Source organism: Cebidichthys violaceus, unplaced genomic scaffold (assembly GCF_023349555.1).
Source record: "Cebidichthys violaceus isolate CVI_PGR_0920_01 unplaced genomic scaffold, fCebVio1.0.p SCAF_14, whole genome shotgun sequence".
NCBI classification, from domain to species: Eukaryota; Metazoa; Chordata; class Actinopteri; order Perciformes; family Stichaeidae; genus Cebidichthys; species Cebidichthys violaceus.
In genome coordinates this window covers 11,028,366-11,048,656 of record NW_027176307.1, presented here as the reverse complement: position 1 = coordinate 11,048,656, position 20,291 = coordinate 11,028,366, and the positions used below count along the sequence as shown (strand labels likewise).

Below are 20,291 nucleotides of genomic sequence, written 5' to 3'. Positions count from 1 at the left end.
ACTCTAAGCAGTTTTTCAGTATGTGTTTTGCCTTATTCACACAGGACTAGTATTACATGGGGACCTCAAGTAATTTGTAAAAATTGCAGAGGCCATCCGTGATCTTAAACCTGTGCGAATCTGTAGTTTGTCATGTAAAACTTCCACCTTTGTGAGTATTATATACGCATAAATAGGCCTAAATAATAAAGTAGTATTATAAGATCAAACATAAATATCCTCTAGTATAATGTTTTTAATATAAGCGGGTGTTACATAAAGCCTTGACATCATACGTGGAGGATAACGTCACTAAATTCGATTAAAATGCTTCCCTCATCCCGAGCGACAAAACACAGACGTGGGGGGGCGATTTCTAAATCACATTATGTCCCTCGGTAATACTGGTCCCCTGCAAATACGGCTTTACATCAAGTGCACTTGATTGTTTGCGCTTGTTGTGAGCGTGTTGATGCATACCATGTCCCACAATGCAATGCACAAAGGAAATGGAAGTGCAGTTCGCTGCTGCAGAACATTAAAGCTCATTACATATGAGAGTGATGTTCGGATGATTGTAAAAACAGTTTTTTGTACTCTTTGCGAGGCATAAATGCTGAGCAGTGCTTAGCATAATTGGCAGTAGCGTTCCAAAGTTTTCGTGTCCATTTTTCTGTTTGTACAAAACGGTCACGTACATGAATTTAAGAACACTACGACAGTATGACTTTTAGTCACAAACTGCTTATTCCCAGTGGACACATCCTTCTCTACCAGATCAATGGACAAGTCAAAACCAATTCAAAAACAATATTTTAGGATTCTTATCATCAAACTTCGCAGTCGATATGCATAGGCTAATTTGGCATTCAGGGGATTCAACTTTAAAGTGCACTCCGATGACGTTTGGACTCATCTGGAGAGCACTTATTAGAAGTGGGCATGTACTGACTCTTTGAATAATGAAGACTCCCTGTGCAGGAAACCGTCCACGCGCTCGTATGCACGCGCACACACGACCGACCGACGTTTGTACACAGCATATGCAAACACACGCACACAGACGGTGCCCACAATAGCCCGGCGAGAAGATGGACAGAATCCCAGAACTCAGGGGGGATTTTTAATGACGCTTTCTTGACTTTGTTTCCCCTCTTTTTCTTCTCATCACCCTCTATTTTTACCTTCCCTCTCTTTTGTCTGGCCCACAGAGAGGTGTTGTTCTGACAGGCATTGTTGTCTGTATTCAACAAACGTGGGATGAAACTCGTCCATGAGGGGAGGGTTGGTTGTTAATCCTCAGTGCTTTAGTTAAAGTCTTTTCTTTTCTCTCTCTCTCTCTCTCTCTCTCTCTCTCTCTCTCTCTCTCTCTCTCTCTCTCTCTCTCTCTCTCTCTCTCCATCCTTTTCCAGTTTTGCTGCAGCTGGCCAACGATGCATTTCCCAGGGACATGATGCTGGCTCTGTCCTACTTACTGGCCCTGCCTCAGGTAGGTGGACACACACTCACACACACACACACACACACACACACACACACACACACACACACACACACACACACACACACACACACACACACGCGCACACACACACAGAGAGCTTTATTTTAGGCACATACAAAAAGACTCTGATGATATAAGTGTGACTGTATTTTTAGTGGCTGAGGGACTCCATATTCCTTACCCTCCTAGATGAGCTATTGTGTGATACAGTTTGCATCATCAGTCAGTAAGTCGCACTCAAAAGGCACCGGCGTAATGCTGCTGAGTGACATGTACCAGTAGCAGTTCATCAAAAGCATGACATTCGTCACACAACGCCCGCCATATCTCACGTGGCTTTGTGTCTCCCTCAAGTCAATCAGCATTCACACATACTATAAACACGCCCACGTCGCAATATGTGGCCCTTGTCCTTCTTGTCTCAGCTGTCAGAGGAGCAGTAAATGTCTTTTGATAGCTGAGAAAGTGAAATATAAGAAACACTACTGCAGTGAATTGAAGTGGAGGGAGTGAGATCCCTCATGAGTCTCAACACACATCTCCAGTGAAACACTAAACTGCTGGAGTGGATATTACATAGATATTTCTTGGAGAGTTTAACTCCACCCGGATTAGACTGATGTTACTGACAAAACTGACTGTGAGTTCTGCATGGTTTGACACAATGAGCACAGAGTCTACTGGTCCACTGCATTTTGGACTTATTTTTTATTTTGAACTGCTGTTGGACATTATTATTAGTTCAGTGGATTAACTATTGGAATAAAGTACATTTCACACCACTTGCATTACTTTCTTATTCATATATTTCCATTCGTCTATGCAGGTACTGGATGCCAACAGGTGTTTTGAGAAACAGTGTCGTTCTGCCCTGTCGCTCCAGCTGGCTGCCTACTACTACTCCCTGCAGATCTATTCACTCCTCATACCTTGCCTCAAGGACAAGAACCACTCTCTCTACCAGGTTAGCATGGAATACCAATTATGTGTGTGGGCGGTTGTGTGAATGGTGGTATTGGGTACAATGCAGAGGTGGGAGGGGACAGAGTCTCCAATGTGACATTGATGTGAATGATGCGTGATAGAAAGTTCTGTGCATGAGATGCTGCAAATTTCCCAATACAAATTCACAGATAATTTAAACATGTCCAAATCGATGAAAAATAAATACACACAATAAGATACGGGCAACAAACAGAGATAAAACAAAATCCAAAAGTTTAAAGCCATGGCTTTTAGAGCAGACCCTAAAGATCGATTTGTTTTGAGCAGATGGGTTTTGAAGAATTTTCTGGAAACCCAAGAGGCTCAGTGCGGTTTTAGCTTTTTAGTCAGATTGTTTCACAGCCAGGGACCGCCGCAGCAAAACGCTGTGTCACCCAGGGTTCAGATCTGTTACAGGGTTACTAGAGGAACTAGCGGAGTAGTAGTGGTCAGGTGTATGCGTACGGCTTTTGGACGAGATCATTGTTTAAAAATCAATGTCCGAGTGACCAGGAATGAAATGTCTTTTTATTATCTCCGCCAGGCGTAGTAAGCCTGGTAGGAGATTATGTGTTCGGTGGTGTGTGTGTGTACGCGTGTGTGTGCGTCTGTCTGTCTTTCCATGGCTAATCTCGCAAGCTACTGGACCCATCAGCCTAATAGTTTTTGCGCTCATTCATGACTGTACGCTCAAGGACCTCTCGTAGTTGCTACGATTCATACTTTTTGAAAAATATATCATTGACTGCTTTGTACCGTCATTGACTACAGCGTGTCCATGAATAAACACTGCAGCTCCTTAACTAACCCAAGATGCTCCCGTTTCCTGCTTCCCTGAGTGAATTGAAGGGAGAGTCTGTGGGATTACAAACCGGTCTCTGGATAGGGCCAAAGTGAGCAGCACAATCTGCTCTGCCGCGGTTCAGTAAAACGCTTCAGGTCGTTCACCCATGACACGTGCAGCTGAGACGCAAGCCTGCACAGAGCCGATGCCGTGATCCAAATGAGGGCGTATATTTGTTGCGAGACTATAATGTAAATGTAATGACAAAAGAGTTTCAGGCTGTGGCTGGAAAGATAAGTTGTTTTAACAGGAACTTCAAATGAGTGCTGACTGCCAAACATGGAAATAACACTGAGATGAGGGCGATGCTGGGGTATTATCATTGAGGAGGATATTAAGTTAATGGAGGATACAGTGCCAAACCTAATTTTGAATTATAAACAAGTGTGTCGTTTGCGTAGCACTGAACCCCAGCTCATACTTACCCACTAAAATAAATTTGATCAAGTAGATTAAGCAGCAATCTCAATTCTACCAATCACTTTACATCTCTTCATGTCTTACATGATAGGAAACTTACATGATAGGAAACTTAAATATTTTATAACTAACTTATTTTAGCTAAGCTAACATGTCCAATTAACTGCACATGATCCAAATACGCAAGTTTAATCCCTCATCGTTTTTCTTTCGAGTAGCATTAAGGTTGGCCAAGTCATCATATTGTCTGTCAGTGCCATTTACTCAGCTACAGTACATACACTTACTCTACTTTTCTTTTTGTTTCAGCTCATTTTGACATATTTGGTATCCATGGAAACTTTGGGATCTCCAGTAGAATTAAAAATAACGGTGTATTGGCTTCAAAGAGTCAGAGATCAGTCATTGTCAGCAATTCTGATTTTATCTCAGTGCGTTGCAATTACATTTCAATCACCTTTTTTTGCTCAAACAGTATTCGGCTTCATGGACAGAGAGGATTGTTCGTGGCGAAGTGGGAGTACAAAAGGCTTTACACTAATTTAACAGGCAAAAAGCATCATAATGGAACAAACTGGGAAATAACTATAATCATCCTTTTACTCATCAGCATAGTAATCCACTTACTTACGCTTTAATCCAAAACCACCCCTGGAATATATGTATATATGCTTCTGTTTGTTTGCGTTAATTTATGTGTAAATTGATTTTATTTCCCCAGATGTCTTAATTATAGCAGCCAGACATTTTTTGCATAATTCACTGTCTCTCAGACTCTTTGGATTACATAAAATTTCCCCGTGTGCAAATTGCAAATTAAATGTATTTGTCGGATATGGTGGCATGCTAATGTCGCATGTTGTTGTTGTTTTTCTGCAACAATGTAAGCCATGAGGAGCCACAACAGGTGACATTGCTGTATGTTACACAAGTCACAAAGTGAGATAAAAAGAAATATTCAAGCAAAAGAAAAGAGGAAGAGATCAGAACATACAAGTGTGAAGGGGAAGAAGAGGAGAGTGGCGGCGGGGGTGATAAGGTGGAGAATAAAAGAAGAAATGGTTCTGACCTTTTCCTTGAGTGGACTGTGGCTCTCATGGGCTTTAGCCCAGGTGGAGGTAAAACGTTGAAATAATAAAACGGAAGAGGGAAATAGGCCAGCAGAAGAAGTGGATAAGTGTATCCCAGTTGACATTCAAGGTCAGAACTGTGCACAAAAACACACACACACACACACACACACTCGCACGTCAACAAGTTATACTCAATGCCACATGCCCATCCTCACACACTGACTGACACACACACACACACACACACACACACACACACATCCTCGCCGCAATCTAATGGCAGTAATCACTCCCCAACCTCCTGCCTAAAGTGAAGTTCAAGTCCATTAACTTAAAAATATATACCGCTTTCCCGCCTCTGCTCTGCACTTTGGCAGTTGTACCTTCATTTTTAGCTCATTTCTTTTTTTTTTCATCGGTCACTTCCTTTGAGTTTTTTCCCTCTTTAGTGTGTTCTACCAGAACGCTTGTTATCGTTGTGTTCCAGATCTTGCCTTCCCTCCGCTCTTATTGACGAGGTAGTGGCAACTTTTAGAGGGAAGAAAACCTTTCAACCCTTCTGCCCTCGTTTCATTCCTCCTCATCCACCATCTTTTTCCTCCCCCCAGTGTGTGCTCCTTGTGTTTCCTTTCTGTTTCCTTATTTATTTTTCTCTGTCAGCTAAATGAATTGCTTTGTTGGCATGACAGTTCTGCTTTTTTACGTGTCTCCACAGGCTTCTTTCTGTCCACGTTATGTTTCTGCTATCGCTCGTCCTCCTACACTCTTCAGATTATTTTCCCCTCCACAGACGTGTCTCGCTCTTGTCAAATCTCGGGCCTCTCCGTCCTCAATACTATCTTGACTCTGCATACTTTATACATTTCTCTTGTGCTTTGAGCTCTCTCGCTTTCTCTTATCTTTTAAGGGCGCACATTGCAATGGCGTGTGATATGTTATTTCAGATATGTACAGTATGACTGGGTGCCCGTATCAAAGTATCTCGCACGTGCTTGCTTCGCATTGCAAGTTAGAGTTTGGGGGAGAATAACATGTTACATACTCAAGCATGTTGGTGTGTAGTGTGTGTGTGTGTAACTGCAGGCTAACGTATTTGTGCGCGTTGTGTGTTAGATCTGTTTTTGTCTGCGTTGTGGTGTGTCAAGCTGTCTCTGAGTGTTTCCCACTCTCCACTTGAGGAGCAGCAACACTGCCTCTATAGCTCTCACGCTTTTTCCGTTCTCTTTTTCGCTATCACATAATTTCATACCCAAGCAATAAGACACCAAACACTCAAGACGCCGAAGCCATTCAGTTGCAAATAGGAGCACGACTCTCTGAGGGTTTATTGGAGTTCTTTGACGTGTTTTTAAACGCATCAATCAGCAGCCTGTTCCTTCACTATTCTGTAGAAATAACGGTTTTGGAGCCGACGCTGCTTACTAAGAAAACATTGAAACCTTAAGGTAAAGGATGCAAATTAAATTTCATGAAAAAAAAACACGCATACAGTACATACTTATTCATAAATGTCACATATAATATACCTTAGCACCCATTGTGAAAATGTATGCTGCTCCGACTCCTGACTCATACAGTGATATGAGTCATCAGTCATTGTTGGTGACATGTTATTTACCTTATCTATTCAGCACATACACACTCACACATACATTAGAGTTCTTTTTGACATTTATGCTAATAAACAGCAACATTGTTACACCACAGGTGAGCATTATACAGGGAATATCCATTTTGAGGAATTCTTTGGAACTGACAGGTGTGAGACAGAAGTAGTTATACTGATGCATCCCAGTTAAATTGACAACAATATATTGATATTAAAAATGCATTATGTTGCACATTCGTTAGGTTTTGCTTTATTGACCCCCGTAGGGACTTAGTCCTACTGTATACTGTAATTATTTAGCAGCAGTGGGCAGCCACAGCGCAGCCCATGGACCAATTGAAGTTGGTCACAGTCTCAGGAGTAACATAGAGAACCAGACATACATGTGTTTAGACTGTGTGGAGGAAAACACAGGGGGGGCATGCCCAACAACAAACGGGACCTAGAACCTCATTGAGGGATAATTAAGCCTCTTTTAAGATTTCAAATTAACATAATCATCACCAAGTTAATCACTAATATCTGGGTATCCAAACATACGCGTAAGAGAAAACACAACTACTGGCCACACTGCATTTTCAGCATGCTTGATGGAATTAAACACACACATTTCCTGTGTAATATTTCTGACATTCTCATTTGATTTTACCTCCAAATTGGATAATCGTGGAAAAGACATTATTCTTTGCGAGTTTCCCTGGACTATTTTTTCTTTTTTTGTAAATTTGCCACGTTCCCAGACCCGAGTAATCCTTTGGTGAGTACGTTGTCAAAACCAATAAACCATGACAATGAAAATGAACCGATTCGTAACAAATTGAAAGTGATCCTTTCATTTAAAACCCTGTCATTCTTTTTACCTCTCTTCCTACTTCACCTCAATCCCTGAGGACGGCTATTTTGATATATTTTCAAATATTTACCCAGTACATTTACCAAAAGTGGTGATTAACTTGAGGCTGATTTAGTCACATTTAGCATTTTTATTCAGACTGTGGAGAAATGAGCCAGTGGTCCTTGCGTCACTCTAACATCTCTCAGCTCTCACAATATTACATTAATAGTTAAGTCCTTAGGTCTCTGATGCTTGTTTGCCCATGTGCATTATTTCATTTTGTAGCTATTTTTAAAGCCAGTGAACTAAAATATTGTCCTTTTAGCCTTGCTAAGTTGTTTTGTAATTCTCTTTATGGGGTCGGTATTGTAAGACATTGCTAAGGCCTGTCTTTGCAATTCAAATTGCAAAATGACGAAAGCAAGATGGACGTTTCAAATGCATTTTGAATGGTTAAAAAAACCCAACATTTATACATGCATCAATGCCTAAAGTCAAGAACACAGGAGCTTGGGAACATAGATAGTTACAGAGGACCACAGAGCGTTTCGCCTCTTGAAGATCCTGTTGCCCACTAATGACTTTCAGGTCTAACTGACGATCACGGCTCCCAGGCATACCGGAGCAGCACCAGGCTCAATGACACGGATGCTAGCTTTCTATTATTCCCCCAAGGCATAATGAGCTGATTTCCTCTTTTGCTCGCACCGGAAGCTTTCATTATTCCGACTAAAGTGCTCGTTTGCGACACAGAGGCGCTCTTTACCGTAATTGTTCTGCTGGTGGCGTTTGCCCAGTATTGCACAATAGCCTGTGCTTATGGACGTGTTAAGGTCTGTTTACCTGTACTTGTCAGTGTTTCAATGTGCGAGTCTGTGTGTGTGTGTGTGTGTGTGTGTGTGTGTGTGTGTGTGTGTGTGTGTGTGTGTGTGTGTGTGTGTGTGTGTGTGTGTGTGTGTGTGTCTCAGAATCCTGGCGCTGTGAATGTGCCGCCAACGTTCGGCAATGTGCTGAGTAAAGAGATTGAGATTTTTCACTCAACCATTTGTCTTCGCCTGCAGTCGCCATTCTCTCACTGAGTATTGATCAGTCGCACTCATGGTGCACACAAGCAAACGCACATTAAAAGCATGCGCAACTGTGCTATGGACACACACAGTGTGTCTGTGGAGTACATCATGCAGGAAAAACCTGCTTAGCTCCTTTGAACATCTCATCATGACGTTTCCCTTTGTAATAAAAGCTCACCGATTCTTGTTAGATGCACTCCAATGGAGTCAGTGAATCAGAAATAATATTTGTACCTTTTATTAAGTAAATCAATTTGTTTTTGGATTCTTCCACACAATTGTAGTAAAGCACTCACCAGACAGAGATTGTTTTAGGAGCAAAGATGAAAGCGTTTCCCTAATAGCATCGAGATCACACGATAAAGCGGCTCTTTGCTTACATCTAGTGACATTTCACATTGCCTGTGACCACCGCAGATGCTTTTTATTTATTCAATTTTTTTTTTTTTAATTCGTGGCCGCAGCTGGATTCAAACTGCCGGGTGCCGGACCTGACCTTGGATGTGCCGGACGACTGCGCCAACTCCCCCGTTGTTGAATTGATTGGAATAATGAGTTAGACTGAGTCACTGCCTCATCATAGAAAAGCACCACAAACTCAATGACTTTGCTTTCCTCTTTTTTTTTCTTTTTTTTTGTACAAATTGTGCACTTGTACAAATTGAGCCCATGTACCACAATCATTAGCGGTCTATATTTTACCCACGGGAGCTCTGTGGAGCTGCCGAAAGAGCCCTATTAGACAAATATGAACTCTTAATGCACTGTTGCAGTTGAATGGGAAGGCTTGAGACTATGTCGTCTCTAAACCTTTGGATTAGATGCACTGGGCTTGATTGTGCTAAGTTCCTCCGGTCCGTGTCTTTTGCAGTCTTCTTGGCAGGCTTGTGATCAGTCCCCTTCATGCTGCATTATGACCCACGGTGCAGCAGAGCTTGTTTATGGAGTGATCATCCCTCTACAATGGGTTTCTCTCACCCTAACAGCCTGCCTAGTAATGTGCACATACTGTACCGTATGAATTAGTGCTAATGAGGCCACTGACTGTATAGCTAAGTGTTAGGCATGATATAAACAGAGCTCATTAAGATCGTTACTAGCTAATGCACTAGATGGGGAATTCGTGTAACCTCTATGTGTTCCTTACCACACGAAGACACACAAAGTGTTAAAAACTATAGGGAGCATTGATGCTGTGATGGTAACACACAGACACACACACACACACACACACACACACACACACACACACACACACACACACACACACAGAATAATAATTACACTGAGAATGTAACAGCGTTTAACCCTAAAACACCCAAACCACTTTTTGGGATGGCTCATCTAATTGAATGATTGTAACACTCTTGCAATTAATATGAAATTATTCTGCTAGTGTGGCTATAAATCTTTCACCTTGTTATTATTTTAGCTGCCATGATTTTAACTGGATTTATTACAATACAATACAATCACAGGCGGCGGAAGAGTGGGTGGTGAAAGGGAAAACAACACTGGTGATGTTATATTAAGATTTAGTTCACTATGATAACATTAACTAACTCAAAGAGTTACTATAATAATATTTTATTTGTAATATTTAACCAGGCAGCATTTTGAAAAGGCAAAAAGCAGATTAAAAGGGTGCAGGGTTGTGACTGAAACCCAGTAACGAGGGACATTAAGAGTGAAATGAGAGAGCAAGCGTGGATAAAAAGATTTGAGGCCCGAGACGTAGACTTTAAAAAAAAAAAAAAAAAGTTACACCGTTCCCGCTCACAGGAAGGAGGGGAGCGTGGAGAGAAGAGCCCGTGGCAGCGGTGGAAGCGCTAAAAGGGGAGTTGGAGAGAGCTGGCTTCCTCCCAGCTGTGCAACATCACTCGCTACCTTATGCAATTATACTTGACATAGAGTTTATACAGCCCTCCCTCAGAAGACAGACTATAAGTGGCTTTTTTAAGATACTTTTGAAATTAAATAAGCAAGTAATTATATAAGATGAAGAGGAAAATGAGGAATGCGAGTGTTGTCTTTGCTTAATTTGAAGACTCAGTGGGATCGCAAAGAAATACTTGTTTTAGGATTTCAGGGATTCGTCAGTAATGGGGAGAGGAGGAGGAAAAACGATGTTCGGAGAGGTTATGGAAGATTTAATCCAGCTAGCTGAAAGGACAAAGTATTATAGATGATTGACAGACAGGGTGGGAGAGAGACAGCAAATAGAGTTTCGTCATGAAAGACTTATTTCAATAAAGTTCTTCAAACATCGGCCTGTCCATCACAGTTCCAGCAGACTTTCTTCTCTCTCCCTATGTTCTCCTTTATGTGTCATTCCTCCTTGTCTGAATTTTTTTAAATGATACCGGCATTAACAAATACCACCCTTCTTTTCCTCCCCTCCCCTCCCCTCCATTACTCTCCATGCTCCAATCTCCTGGCTTATTTCCTCCCCCTCTGACTCTCTACACTTTTAATATTCTGCTCTTTTTAACTCTTCTCCTCTCTCTCCCTCCTGTCCTGCTTTTGAACTGCCACCAGGACTGCCGCCGAAGCCACATCTAAAGACCCCCCCCCCCCCCCCCCCCCCCCCCCCCCCCACACACACACACACACACACACACACACACACACACACACACACACACACACACACACACACACACACACACGCATGCTGAGAGCAGGAAGAGACGCAGAGATAGACACACACACACCTCCGTTTTCAAGCTCACACATTTCCAGCAGCCATAATTACCTTATGCAAATAAGATCAACAAATAAAGCATCTCATCCTGCTGGGCAACAACGTATAAGATGCCAAAAACTAAATTCCGGAGCTCATTTAATTAGAACAGAGGTGATGGGGAGAGATACAGCACTCGCCTACCGCTCCCTGCGCATGACATTCTCAATCATAAATGTGTAGCCACCGTCAAATTCCCCATAGGCCTGAGTCGCGGTAGCAATTATGGTTCCTGGTACATTTACCCATATTTTCCAAGCGCGTTAGGAAAAAAGGCATATATTGAGTTGGCTGATTTAAATGGGGGGTGACTCAGTCAATGTCTTCCTAGAAGCAACATTTTAGAAGTTATAGAAGTAAAGCCAGGATAAATGTGTCTTCCACTACCTTTTGCTGCCTATTTTTTTAAATTACAGCCATTTTTGAAAATGGCTTCATTAGTTTGCCACTGCAAAGCAGCAAAAGACCTGTGAAGTTTCAGATACCACGCAGCGCAGGTTGTTTGAACCCCAGCGTGTCATGTAGTTTAATGAGGAGCCTTTAAGGGCAGTCCATTTATGGCTTGTACAGTGTGGTGCACTTCCTGTGTCTTCCTGTGCCTATGAGTAAGAACTGCATTAGAAAGCTAATAATGGTAAAAAAACAAAAAAACAAGATAACCTGGTGTTCTCCGTCCTGGATGTTCAGTTAGATTATATACAGAGAGTATCAAACAGGACCAGACAAACGTAACTCTGTAACGCTTGGCAGAGGTAGAAAAGTTGCCGTGTGACAAAGTGCTTGGCGGCGAATATACCATGATGAAGCATAAAATGTAAATTGAAGAGAAGGACAGAAAAAAAAACCTTTGTACTTCAGACCAAACCCGATGTATTCTTCACAAAACAATTTAACATTTAGCATGTTTAACATACTGTAAAACATCTTCTTAATTATATAAAAAAATCATGCTGGCAGGCATTGTAAAGATTATAGTTTTTAAAATCAGTAGCCAACGTGTTAATGCTCCCCTACAGCAAAGGACCAGGGATGTTCACGTCCAGTTTGTATGTGCTTTTTATTCAGAGGATAGTATAATACATTATAGTAATTCTCCGGATTACTAAACTGGGCTTTTAGCACAAGAGTCCGCTTCATATACTATTACCCTGTGAGGCAAACCAGCGTGAAATAACACATTCAGCAGCGTTTTTGTGAGTAAACATGAGATTTATTCCCCCTTTTCATAGGCTGACCCAAAGGAGCTCATTCGATTGGTCACGCAGCATGTGTCTGCGTATTCGGATTGGCCAGAGGAGCTGCAGAAGTTGATCAGCCAGCTGCACGTGTACAACGAGCGTCTGAGGGACTTTACCCAGGCCCAGGTGCTGCAGGGGCTCGGCCGCGGAGTGGACGTCCAGCGCTTCAGCTCCGACACCGACTACAAGAAGGAGACCATCCTTGGCCTCACAGAGTAAGTAGGGAGTGGACTGAGAGGAATATGCCGTCTTTGCCATGTTTCTCCTGACATGAAAAACAAAGCAAACCCACTCATACGCATATGACATATACGCATATGACATATGCGTATGAGTGGGAGCTTCTGCTTCAATGCGATGAAACCTGATCATAGTTCTCTCCTCTCTACATGCGTTTAGGACACTGGAGGACGACGTGTACAGAATCGCTCTGTCTCTGGCTAAGCGCTACAATGTTCCTCTGTGGGAGGTCTACATGACTCACCTCGAGTTCCTCTTTACAGATAGCGGGTACATGCACACACACACACACACACACACACACACACACACACACACAAATAAAAACACCCTCACATAACCTCTCCCTGAGCATCTCATCAGTTTGAAATATTTAGTCAGTCAATGTGCTCTACAAATGCTCCTAAATGCATTTGTTTTCTTGATAAAGAAACGCATACTGCCTGTGTCTACTTCTGTATTCTCATGTCTCATTAAGTTTAGTATGTGCACATGTCCTTGTCCTCTACTTAGAAGTCTGAAAAGTGATATGTAAAAAAAGTAGCAACACAGCCTCTGAGTTACGACAAACCCCGCCTCCATAAAAAGCACCCTCGATGCACCCCCGGGGTAAATCAAACATGCCGTGAATATGTGTTCGTATGTGAGTGCTTGTGTTCTAGAGGGAGGGAGGACGCGAGTGTGTCAGAGTCTATTTCCATAATCTATTTGCTCTCTGACTTTATAGCTAGGGAACTGACTAGCTCTGCACCTTTCCTTGTTTTAATATAATGCCTTTTCAGCAGATGTGTGTGCGTGCTTGTGCGCACACGTGTGTGCATCTGTGATAAATATCCCCCTGTCGCATTCTGATATAAGGGAAATGGTTTATGGACTCCACTTAACGATAAATTACAACCTATTCCTCCTTCAGACCCTACCGCAGCTGCTGTGTGTGTGTGTGTGTGTGTGTGTGTGTGTGTGTGAGTTTTCCACCAAAATCTCGAGATCATGACGAATGCCTGAAGAATATTCATACTATAATCTCGACGAGAGGCATCTGCAATACGCGTATTGATTTAACGGCTGGATGGACACAGGGACTGGTATAAATAGAAAAGACGAGGGGAGACTTGAAGGAGAAGATGCACACAGACAGAAGCAGAGGTGTGAGATGGAATTTAAACTTTTATTGATCCCTGTAGGGAGATGCCTTCTCTTCACTCATTCTGTTTAGTAGTAGCAGCAGCAGCAGCAGCAGCAGCAGCAGCAGCCAGCCTTCAGTACAGTGCTCCGGGATCAAGTCCGGCTCTGAAGCTGGTGCTTGGACTAAGGGAAATAACACAAGTCTTCCTATTGCATTACATTTATTTTTTTCATTGATTTGGCTGACACTTTTGTCCAAAGAGGCTTACAATAAGTGCATTCAAACTCAAAAGAAGTAAATGTCATGAGAGATTGGGAGTGCAACCTTCTTAAATAAGCAGCTAAGTGAGGCTGTGGAGAAAGATGGGCAGTGACTGAGGAATCCTGAGAGGGGAGTTCTTTCCACTATTTGGGTCAGAACAGAGAAGCGCTTTAACCGAAAGGTGCTCCGCCGAGCGACGGGACAGCCAAACATCCAGAGGTGGAGCAGGAGTTTGACCATGGTTTGGAGGAAGGAAGGAAGGAAGGAAGGAAGGAAGGAAGGAAGGAAGGAAGGAAGGAAGGAGCATTCCTTCTCACTGCACTGTAGGCCAGCATTCTGAACTGGATGCAAGCATCAACAAGAAGCTAGTGAGGTGAAAGCAGAAGAGGAGTGGCGTTGAAGAACTTAGAGAGGTTGAACACCAGACGGGCAGCAGCGTTCGGGAGCACCGACGGCAGACGCCGGGCGCTCTATGGAGAAGGGAGCAGCAGTAGTCGTTGGTTGAACACCTAGTGGGCTGCTTCTAGAGGAATCTACAGGAGCAGGCTGAGAAAACCAAAGTAGTGATTCAGAATCTAATGAGCTTTTATGAAGAAGTTGCATTGATTTGTTATTTTCTCTTGAGTAGGGCGATCAAACATTACTCTATTTCAGAGGAGCAAAAGTATCTCATTTATTTTTGCCATTCGACTCAAAGGTGTCACACTAATAATGTTGGTAATTAAAGCGACAAGCAGCGATGAACGCGCCCTCGCACTCACTACAGTAGGGTGCATTGTTTTAAAAAGTCCCGATGCCACTGTAAAGATCTGCGCAAATAAGCACATGTAGCAATAATAAAACGGTCAAAGGGTTGACAAATGGAAAAATGCACTTCAGGTCAAATGAGTAGAAGGAGCTGCTGAGCAGTCATCGTTAAGTGTTACAAAATGCAGGCTGTAGAGAAAGGTCATTAGGCAGAGAAATACCCACTGAATCAGTGTGAGCGGGGGGGGGGGGAGCGCAGATGGATGGAGGAAGACGAGATGGATGATAGAGCCAGAGTGTCCCTGAGACAGTCCTATTAACACAGAATAAACGCTTGAGAGGAATCAATGCCCTGCTAAACGTCGCCGTCCTCAGCCGTCCCCTCCGCATGTAGGGCTTTGTAGACGTGCGCAGGGAGTCTTCAGGGACATGGACCTCAGCTAGTTCTATTGACATTTTAATGACAGCCGTTAAATCATTAAAATTACTTTTCCAAAAACAGAAAGGGGTGTCGATTTTTTTACCCGGTAGTAACCTGCCAATTGAGTTGTGCTCTATCTCTGTTTTGCACATTTTTTTTTTCTGTGCGCTTAAAAGGAACTCGGCGTCTCGTAAAACTTTTACCATCAGCAGCCTAACATCACAGAGGAGTTGTCTTCGTGTCAGGATTCGCTTGATGAATAAGCTTGAGTAAATGAAACTTTAATCACTTCAGGTAGGGGCACACAAATAATGTGTTCCGCCGTCAGCTGATCCAAACAAACATCACACATTTCAAAACAACGAGCTCCTCGTTTCGCCTGCAGCTGCTGACCGCTCGTGTCGCTTTTATTGCAGATCAGCGTTTGCCCGTGATGAGAAATAAATAGTCTTTTTGTGGCACCTTCCCGTCTGACTCATCCTGAAGATGTGTTTTGCTTTGAGCCTTAATGAGGAATCCTCAGAGACGGAGAGGACACCTTTTGAATTCTGTACGAGCTCCTTCCCGACTGCATCAGCTGGTGAATACAAGTTCACATCTCCGTCAGACACTGGCAGCGTGACACACCGTGCAGACGCAACTTTTTGGCTTCGCAGACGGTAAAAATAGTCAAATGTTGCCAGTTGTGCTCCTGTAGTTGTCCCGGATCAATATAAAGCAACTCTAAGAAGGCTAATTATTGACTGTCTGTGGTTCCTGCGACGCCAGAATCCAATATACTGGTTTCAAAGACCCCTTCAATTAACCTGAGCCATTTCCTTTTCATAAAATCCACCAATTCATTTGGACCTTGCTTCTCCTTTGCTCTCTGTCTAAACCAGTCGCTTTAACCTCGCATTCAAATGATATCAATACTTAAAGACCACTGTGAACTGCAGTCGCCCCCGCCTCCCTCGTCACCGAAGGTTAATGGGGTTCTTCCTCACTGCCATGTTGCAGATTTTGTATTTTTTATCTTTTAGCAAAATTAATGAGCAAGTGAATGATCGTTTCTACATTTGAGACTCTTCTTTATTGGCGTATGTCTTGCTCCAGTTGTTTGCATCATGCTGTTGTAGACGTACAAACCTTTTGATTCTCTCAAAATATTGCTCCCAAATTAAGTCACTGCAAGCAGGCGTGTGTTTCATGCGAGTGTGCTCAGCATGCCGATGAGCTTTCCAGCCTGGAATAAACATTTGTATCGTTCCGTGGGAACGAGAGACCGTGCTGCTGCTGCTGCTGCTGCTGCAGCACACAGGTCAGGAACAGTCCCGTACATTCTGACACTCGGCTGCTGTTGGTTCTGATGCTTACTGTATAGGGATTATCGATGTGCTGTCCTCAAATGCTACGCGAGGCCTGAGCCTAGAGCATGACTGTAAGGCATGCTTCTTGGAGAAGCAGAGAAAGCAGGAGCTGGACTGAAGAACTGCATGTGGTTCGGTACTGGACTCGGTAGAACAAAAGCGGCACAATATTCCTGACTGCATTGAGGCGGGGTCTTTGCATGGGTCCAGACCTCCACCGAGTTGACTGAGCTGATTGAAACAGGTTGACAGTTTTGTCTGATAGCAGGCAAATGCATGGCACTTAGGTCATTTAGTTTGACAGTTGAAACAAAGCAGTCAGCGCCTCACCTGCTGATTTTAACTGCCATATACCACTTTGTATAAGTAATTATATGTTTCTTATAAAAATGTATTTGATCTTGCCTTAAATTGAACACGCGTGAAAGCTAAATTATAGTCTGCTCTATTTAAATGTGTCCTGTGCTTTTGGTTTATGGCCAAATAACTGTAAAACTATTGATATTCCCATCGGCGCTAAGCAACTATTTACATTACATTACAGACATTTAGCTGACGCTTTTATCCAAAGCAACTTACAATTCAGTATCTATCTAAACACCGTAGACGCAGCTACGGGAGCAATTTCGGGGTTAAGTCTTGCTCAAGGACACATTGAGATGAGACTAGCGGAGCAAGAGCCAGGGATCGAACCTCCGACCCTCTGATTGAAAGGCGGCCCTGCTCTCCCCTTAGCCACGGTCACCCGTTTACAGTAAAAACTGATGAACCCACCGTACAATACCTGATAATATGTAATATTTTGTCAGTTCCATGTATGCTCTACTGTGTGACTCTTTCCTCAGGATCAAGTGTGTGTTTGCAGATGGTGTGTGAAGTATCGGTGTATTGTTAGAATGGCCTCCCAAAGAAAACCTGAATCAGCTGTATGCCTCTCTAGTGCTATTGTCCTGGACCACTTCCACAACCCCCTGCTGGGCTGTCATTTGTACACATTAGCAGCACAGATCATACAAACAAAAATACAGTTTGCATAAATCCAAAACACAGACGCGCTGAATGATTATCACTACACAGCCAAAAGCCCCCCCCACCCCCATAGAGTCTGTCTGATTACCACGGCAATTAAATAAGCTCCTGAATTTAAGAATATGAGAAGCCTGATTTTCTTTAGACGTGGCGGAAGAGACAAGAAACAGAATATGGTAATGTGAGATGGGGAAGGAGGGTCGGATGAGAGAGAATGAGGAATACTCCGCCGTATTAAATCGGTTCCTTTTCCGCCGTGGCTTTTGAAAAGAAAAAAGAAAAAACGAACAAGAAAAGATTATAATGAGAAGCTCCTGGTTCTTACATCCACATGAGCACAACAGAGAGAGAGAGAGAGAGAGAGAGAGTGAGGGAGAGAGTGAGGGAGCAGTGCTGTGTACAGAGAGAGAACCGAGTGAGGAAAACTCATCAGTGGGACAGAGAGACGCTGAAAGTTACAGGAGAACAGAGGAGGCGCTAAACACTTTGTCGCTGGACAGAGAAGAAAGGTGAGATGACGACCTGGCTTTGAAGAAACACAGTTAACACCCTCTCTGCCAAAGCAGAGGGTGAACATCCGCCATTCACAGCTGTGTGTGTGTGTGTGTGTGTGTGTGTGTGTGTGTGTGTGTGTGTGTGTGTGTGTGTGTGTGTGTGTGTGTGTGTGTGTGTGTGTGTGTGTGTGTGTGTGTGTGTGTGTGTGTGTGTGTCTGCCAGTGTGCGCTTGCCAAGGAGAACTTTTAACACCACTCAAACGGTCCTACCGGGACAAGTTGTCGCCATTGTTCTCATGCCTTGGTGCCTTCAGTCACTTTGGCGCTAATGTGATTAAATAATGAAACATCAGACTCTGATTGGGCCGCCTGTGATTGTGTGCGCTTGGGACACACACACACACACACACACACACACACACACACACACACACACACACACACACACACACAGAGAGGAGCAGTGAGTGAGAGAGTCTTTACTTAGAGTCAGTTGTTCTAGTTGACTCCGGTCTTATTAGAGGCCCTGCTGTGAAGACGATTAGTGTTATTTACATTATTGAGCTTATAGTCTGCTGCCGCTGTCTGTTTTTTTTTTTCCATTAGCGAAAAGCCTCCCAGGGAGCTCTGATGGAGAGCCTTAAGCAACCATTGTCCTCTTTGATGTCGTCCAGCTGTAACAGATAGACAGACTTGCTCAACGACAGCCACTGATTGCTCAGAGCCCCTCGGTGACGACCAGCGACTAGCTCTCCTTTTTGCCCTTTTTCATTCTGTGCGTCTTCCCTTGTTTTTGCGGTTCTCTGCGTTTCTTTGTTTCTTACCGATTCTCCTCTCTCCCGGTGGTTTTGATTGTGTTCTTCTCACTTGTTCTCTCATTCTTCACACCACCTGCTGCTGTTAACTTTTTCTGTGCGTAAAACATGTTTTTTGAAAACGCAACTTGAACAAATCCCTAATAACACACCGAGTATTTCCACATCCCATTCTTACTCTCTCTTTTCTCTCTCCGTCTTCCTCATTTTTTTTTTTCTCTCTCTCCACTATTCTCAGTGGTAATCTATGAAATCCTCATCTTTTTTTCCGAGGGACTGTGTCTTTGGTGATAAGCCTTCAGATCAGTGCTGCGTCTATACCACCAAATATTTTACAGCGCTGGTTGTCTTCCTCCTTTGATTTTCTTCTTTTTGTCAGTATTGCTCATATCTTTTTTCCGGCATGGTGGTTATCTCTGCTTATGTGAACAACTTGGATCTTAATTTGTTTTTTGTTTTTCAAACAAACCGCTGTTTGTGATGCCAGAAACTCACTGCTAAGTGTTTTACATCCTGTGTGTACATAATGGATCGTTTCCGTAGAGGAAGACATATCTCACACAGCAGGTGTTTACAACGGCAAACGTAGAAGCTTTGAACTCGGGATAGGCTGGATTATTCAAAAACCTTCTCATGGCTTTATTCTCTTTTCACCCCCCCCCACCCCCCCTACCTCCATATCCAGTCTTTCCACCAAGGATATTGAAACCCGGAGCGAGTCCCTCGGCCTGTTTGACACTTTGAAGTGCGACCCGGAGGCCTTTTACAGCCACATGACCAAGTATGTTCTGCCCACTGTGGAGGGAAGCGACCAGAGCCGGCTGCTCTACTACTACACCTTGCTGGCCGCCGCAGGCTGTAAGCCTTACGTCACCACCACCATCAAGCCGGACGCCCATGTCAAACTGCTCAAGAAGCTCCGAGCTGTTGCCAACGGTAAGACGATTACCGTAAAACTAGTAGGCGGTTTACAGGAAGCTTGTTCTCAGGAAAATGTAACCCCTTCAATCAATGGATGCAGTTGCCAACTAAAACCTGATTGCGTCTATTCTTTCTAATGATATGGGTAATTACTAATCCATCCGCAATGTATTCATCCACACTTTGCTCATGCCGTCGTCTATGCAAGAGGTATCTGTCATGAAGAAAGGAATTGATTTGCTTTTGCTCGACAGTGGCACTGCTTAGAAAATCAGAGTCAACAAAAGCACCCATTTGCCAAACAAGTAATGCTGTTTAAGAGAGAAAATAGGCTCATAAAAAAAATAAAAAAATAAATAAGTGATAAAAAAAATAAGAAAGCCATGTTAATGCACCGATATCAGTCGTGGAAAATCAGCTTTTAATGTCAAGAAATCTAGTCCAGTGTTGAAGACTTGAATCCCTCTCGGCATGATTGATGACTCACATACAGATGTTGACGTTCCTTCTTGCCGCTAGATAACCTCATGTCACTGATTGTCATGTAGAATTTTAGAAAAATACGACCTTTCTGGCACCAATCCTTATA

At 43.2% G+C, this 20,291-nt stretch overlaps 1 protein-coding gene across 1 annotated transcript in view; it reads left to right on the top strand.

Annotated features, from left to right (window-relative positions):
- The window catches only part of nbas (NBAS subunit of NRZ tethering complex), a 137,985-nt gene that overhangs the window by 67,744 nt on the left and 49,950 nt on the right, over positions 1 to 20,291 (top strand). Inside the window, exons 40-44 of the mRNA XM_068708805.1 lie at positions 1,392 to 1,468; positions 2,310 to 2,447; positions 12,291 to 12,514; positions 12,699 to 12,809; positions 19,467 to 19,717. Coding sequence (XP_068564906.1) covers positions 1,392 to 1,468; positions 2,310 to 2,447; positions 12,291 to 12,514; positions 12,699 to 12,809; positions 19,467 to 19,717 — 801 coding nt within the window. The remainder of the gene's footprint in view (positions 1 to 1,391; positions 1,469 to 2,309; positions 2,448 to 12,290; positions 12,515 to 12,698; positions 12,810 to 19,466; positions 19,718 to 20,291) is intronic.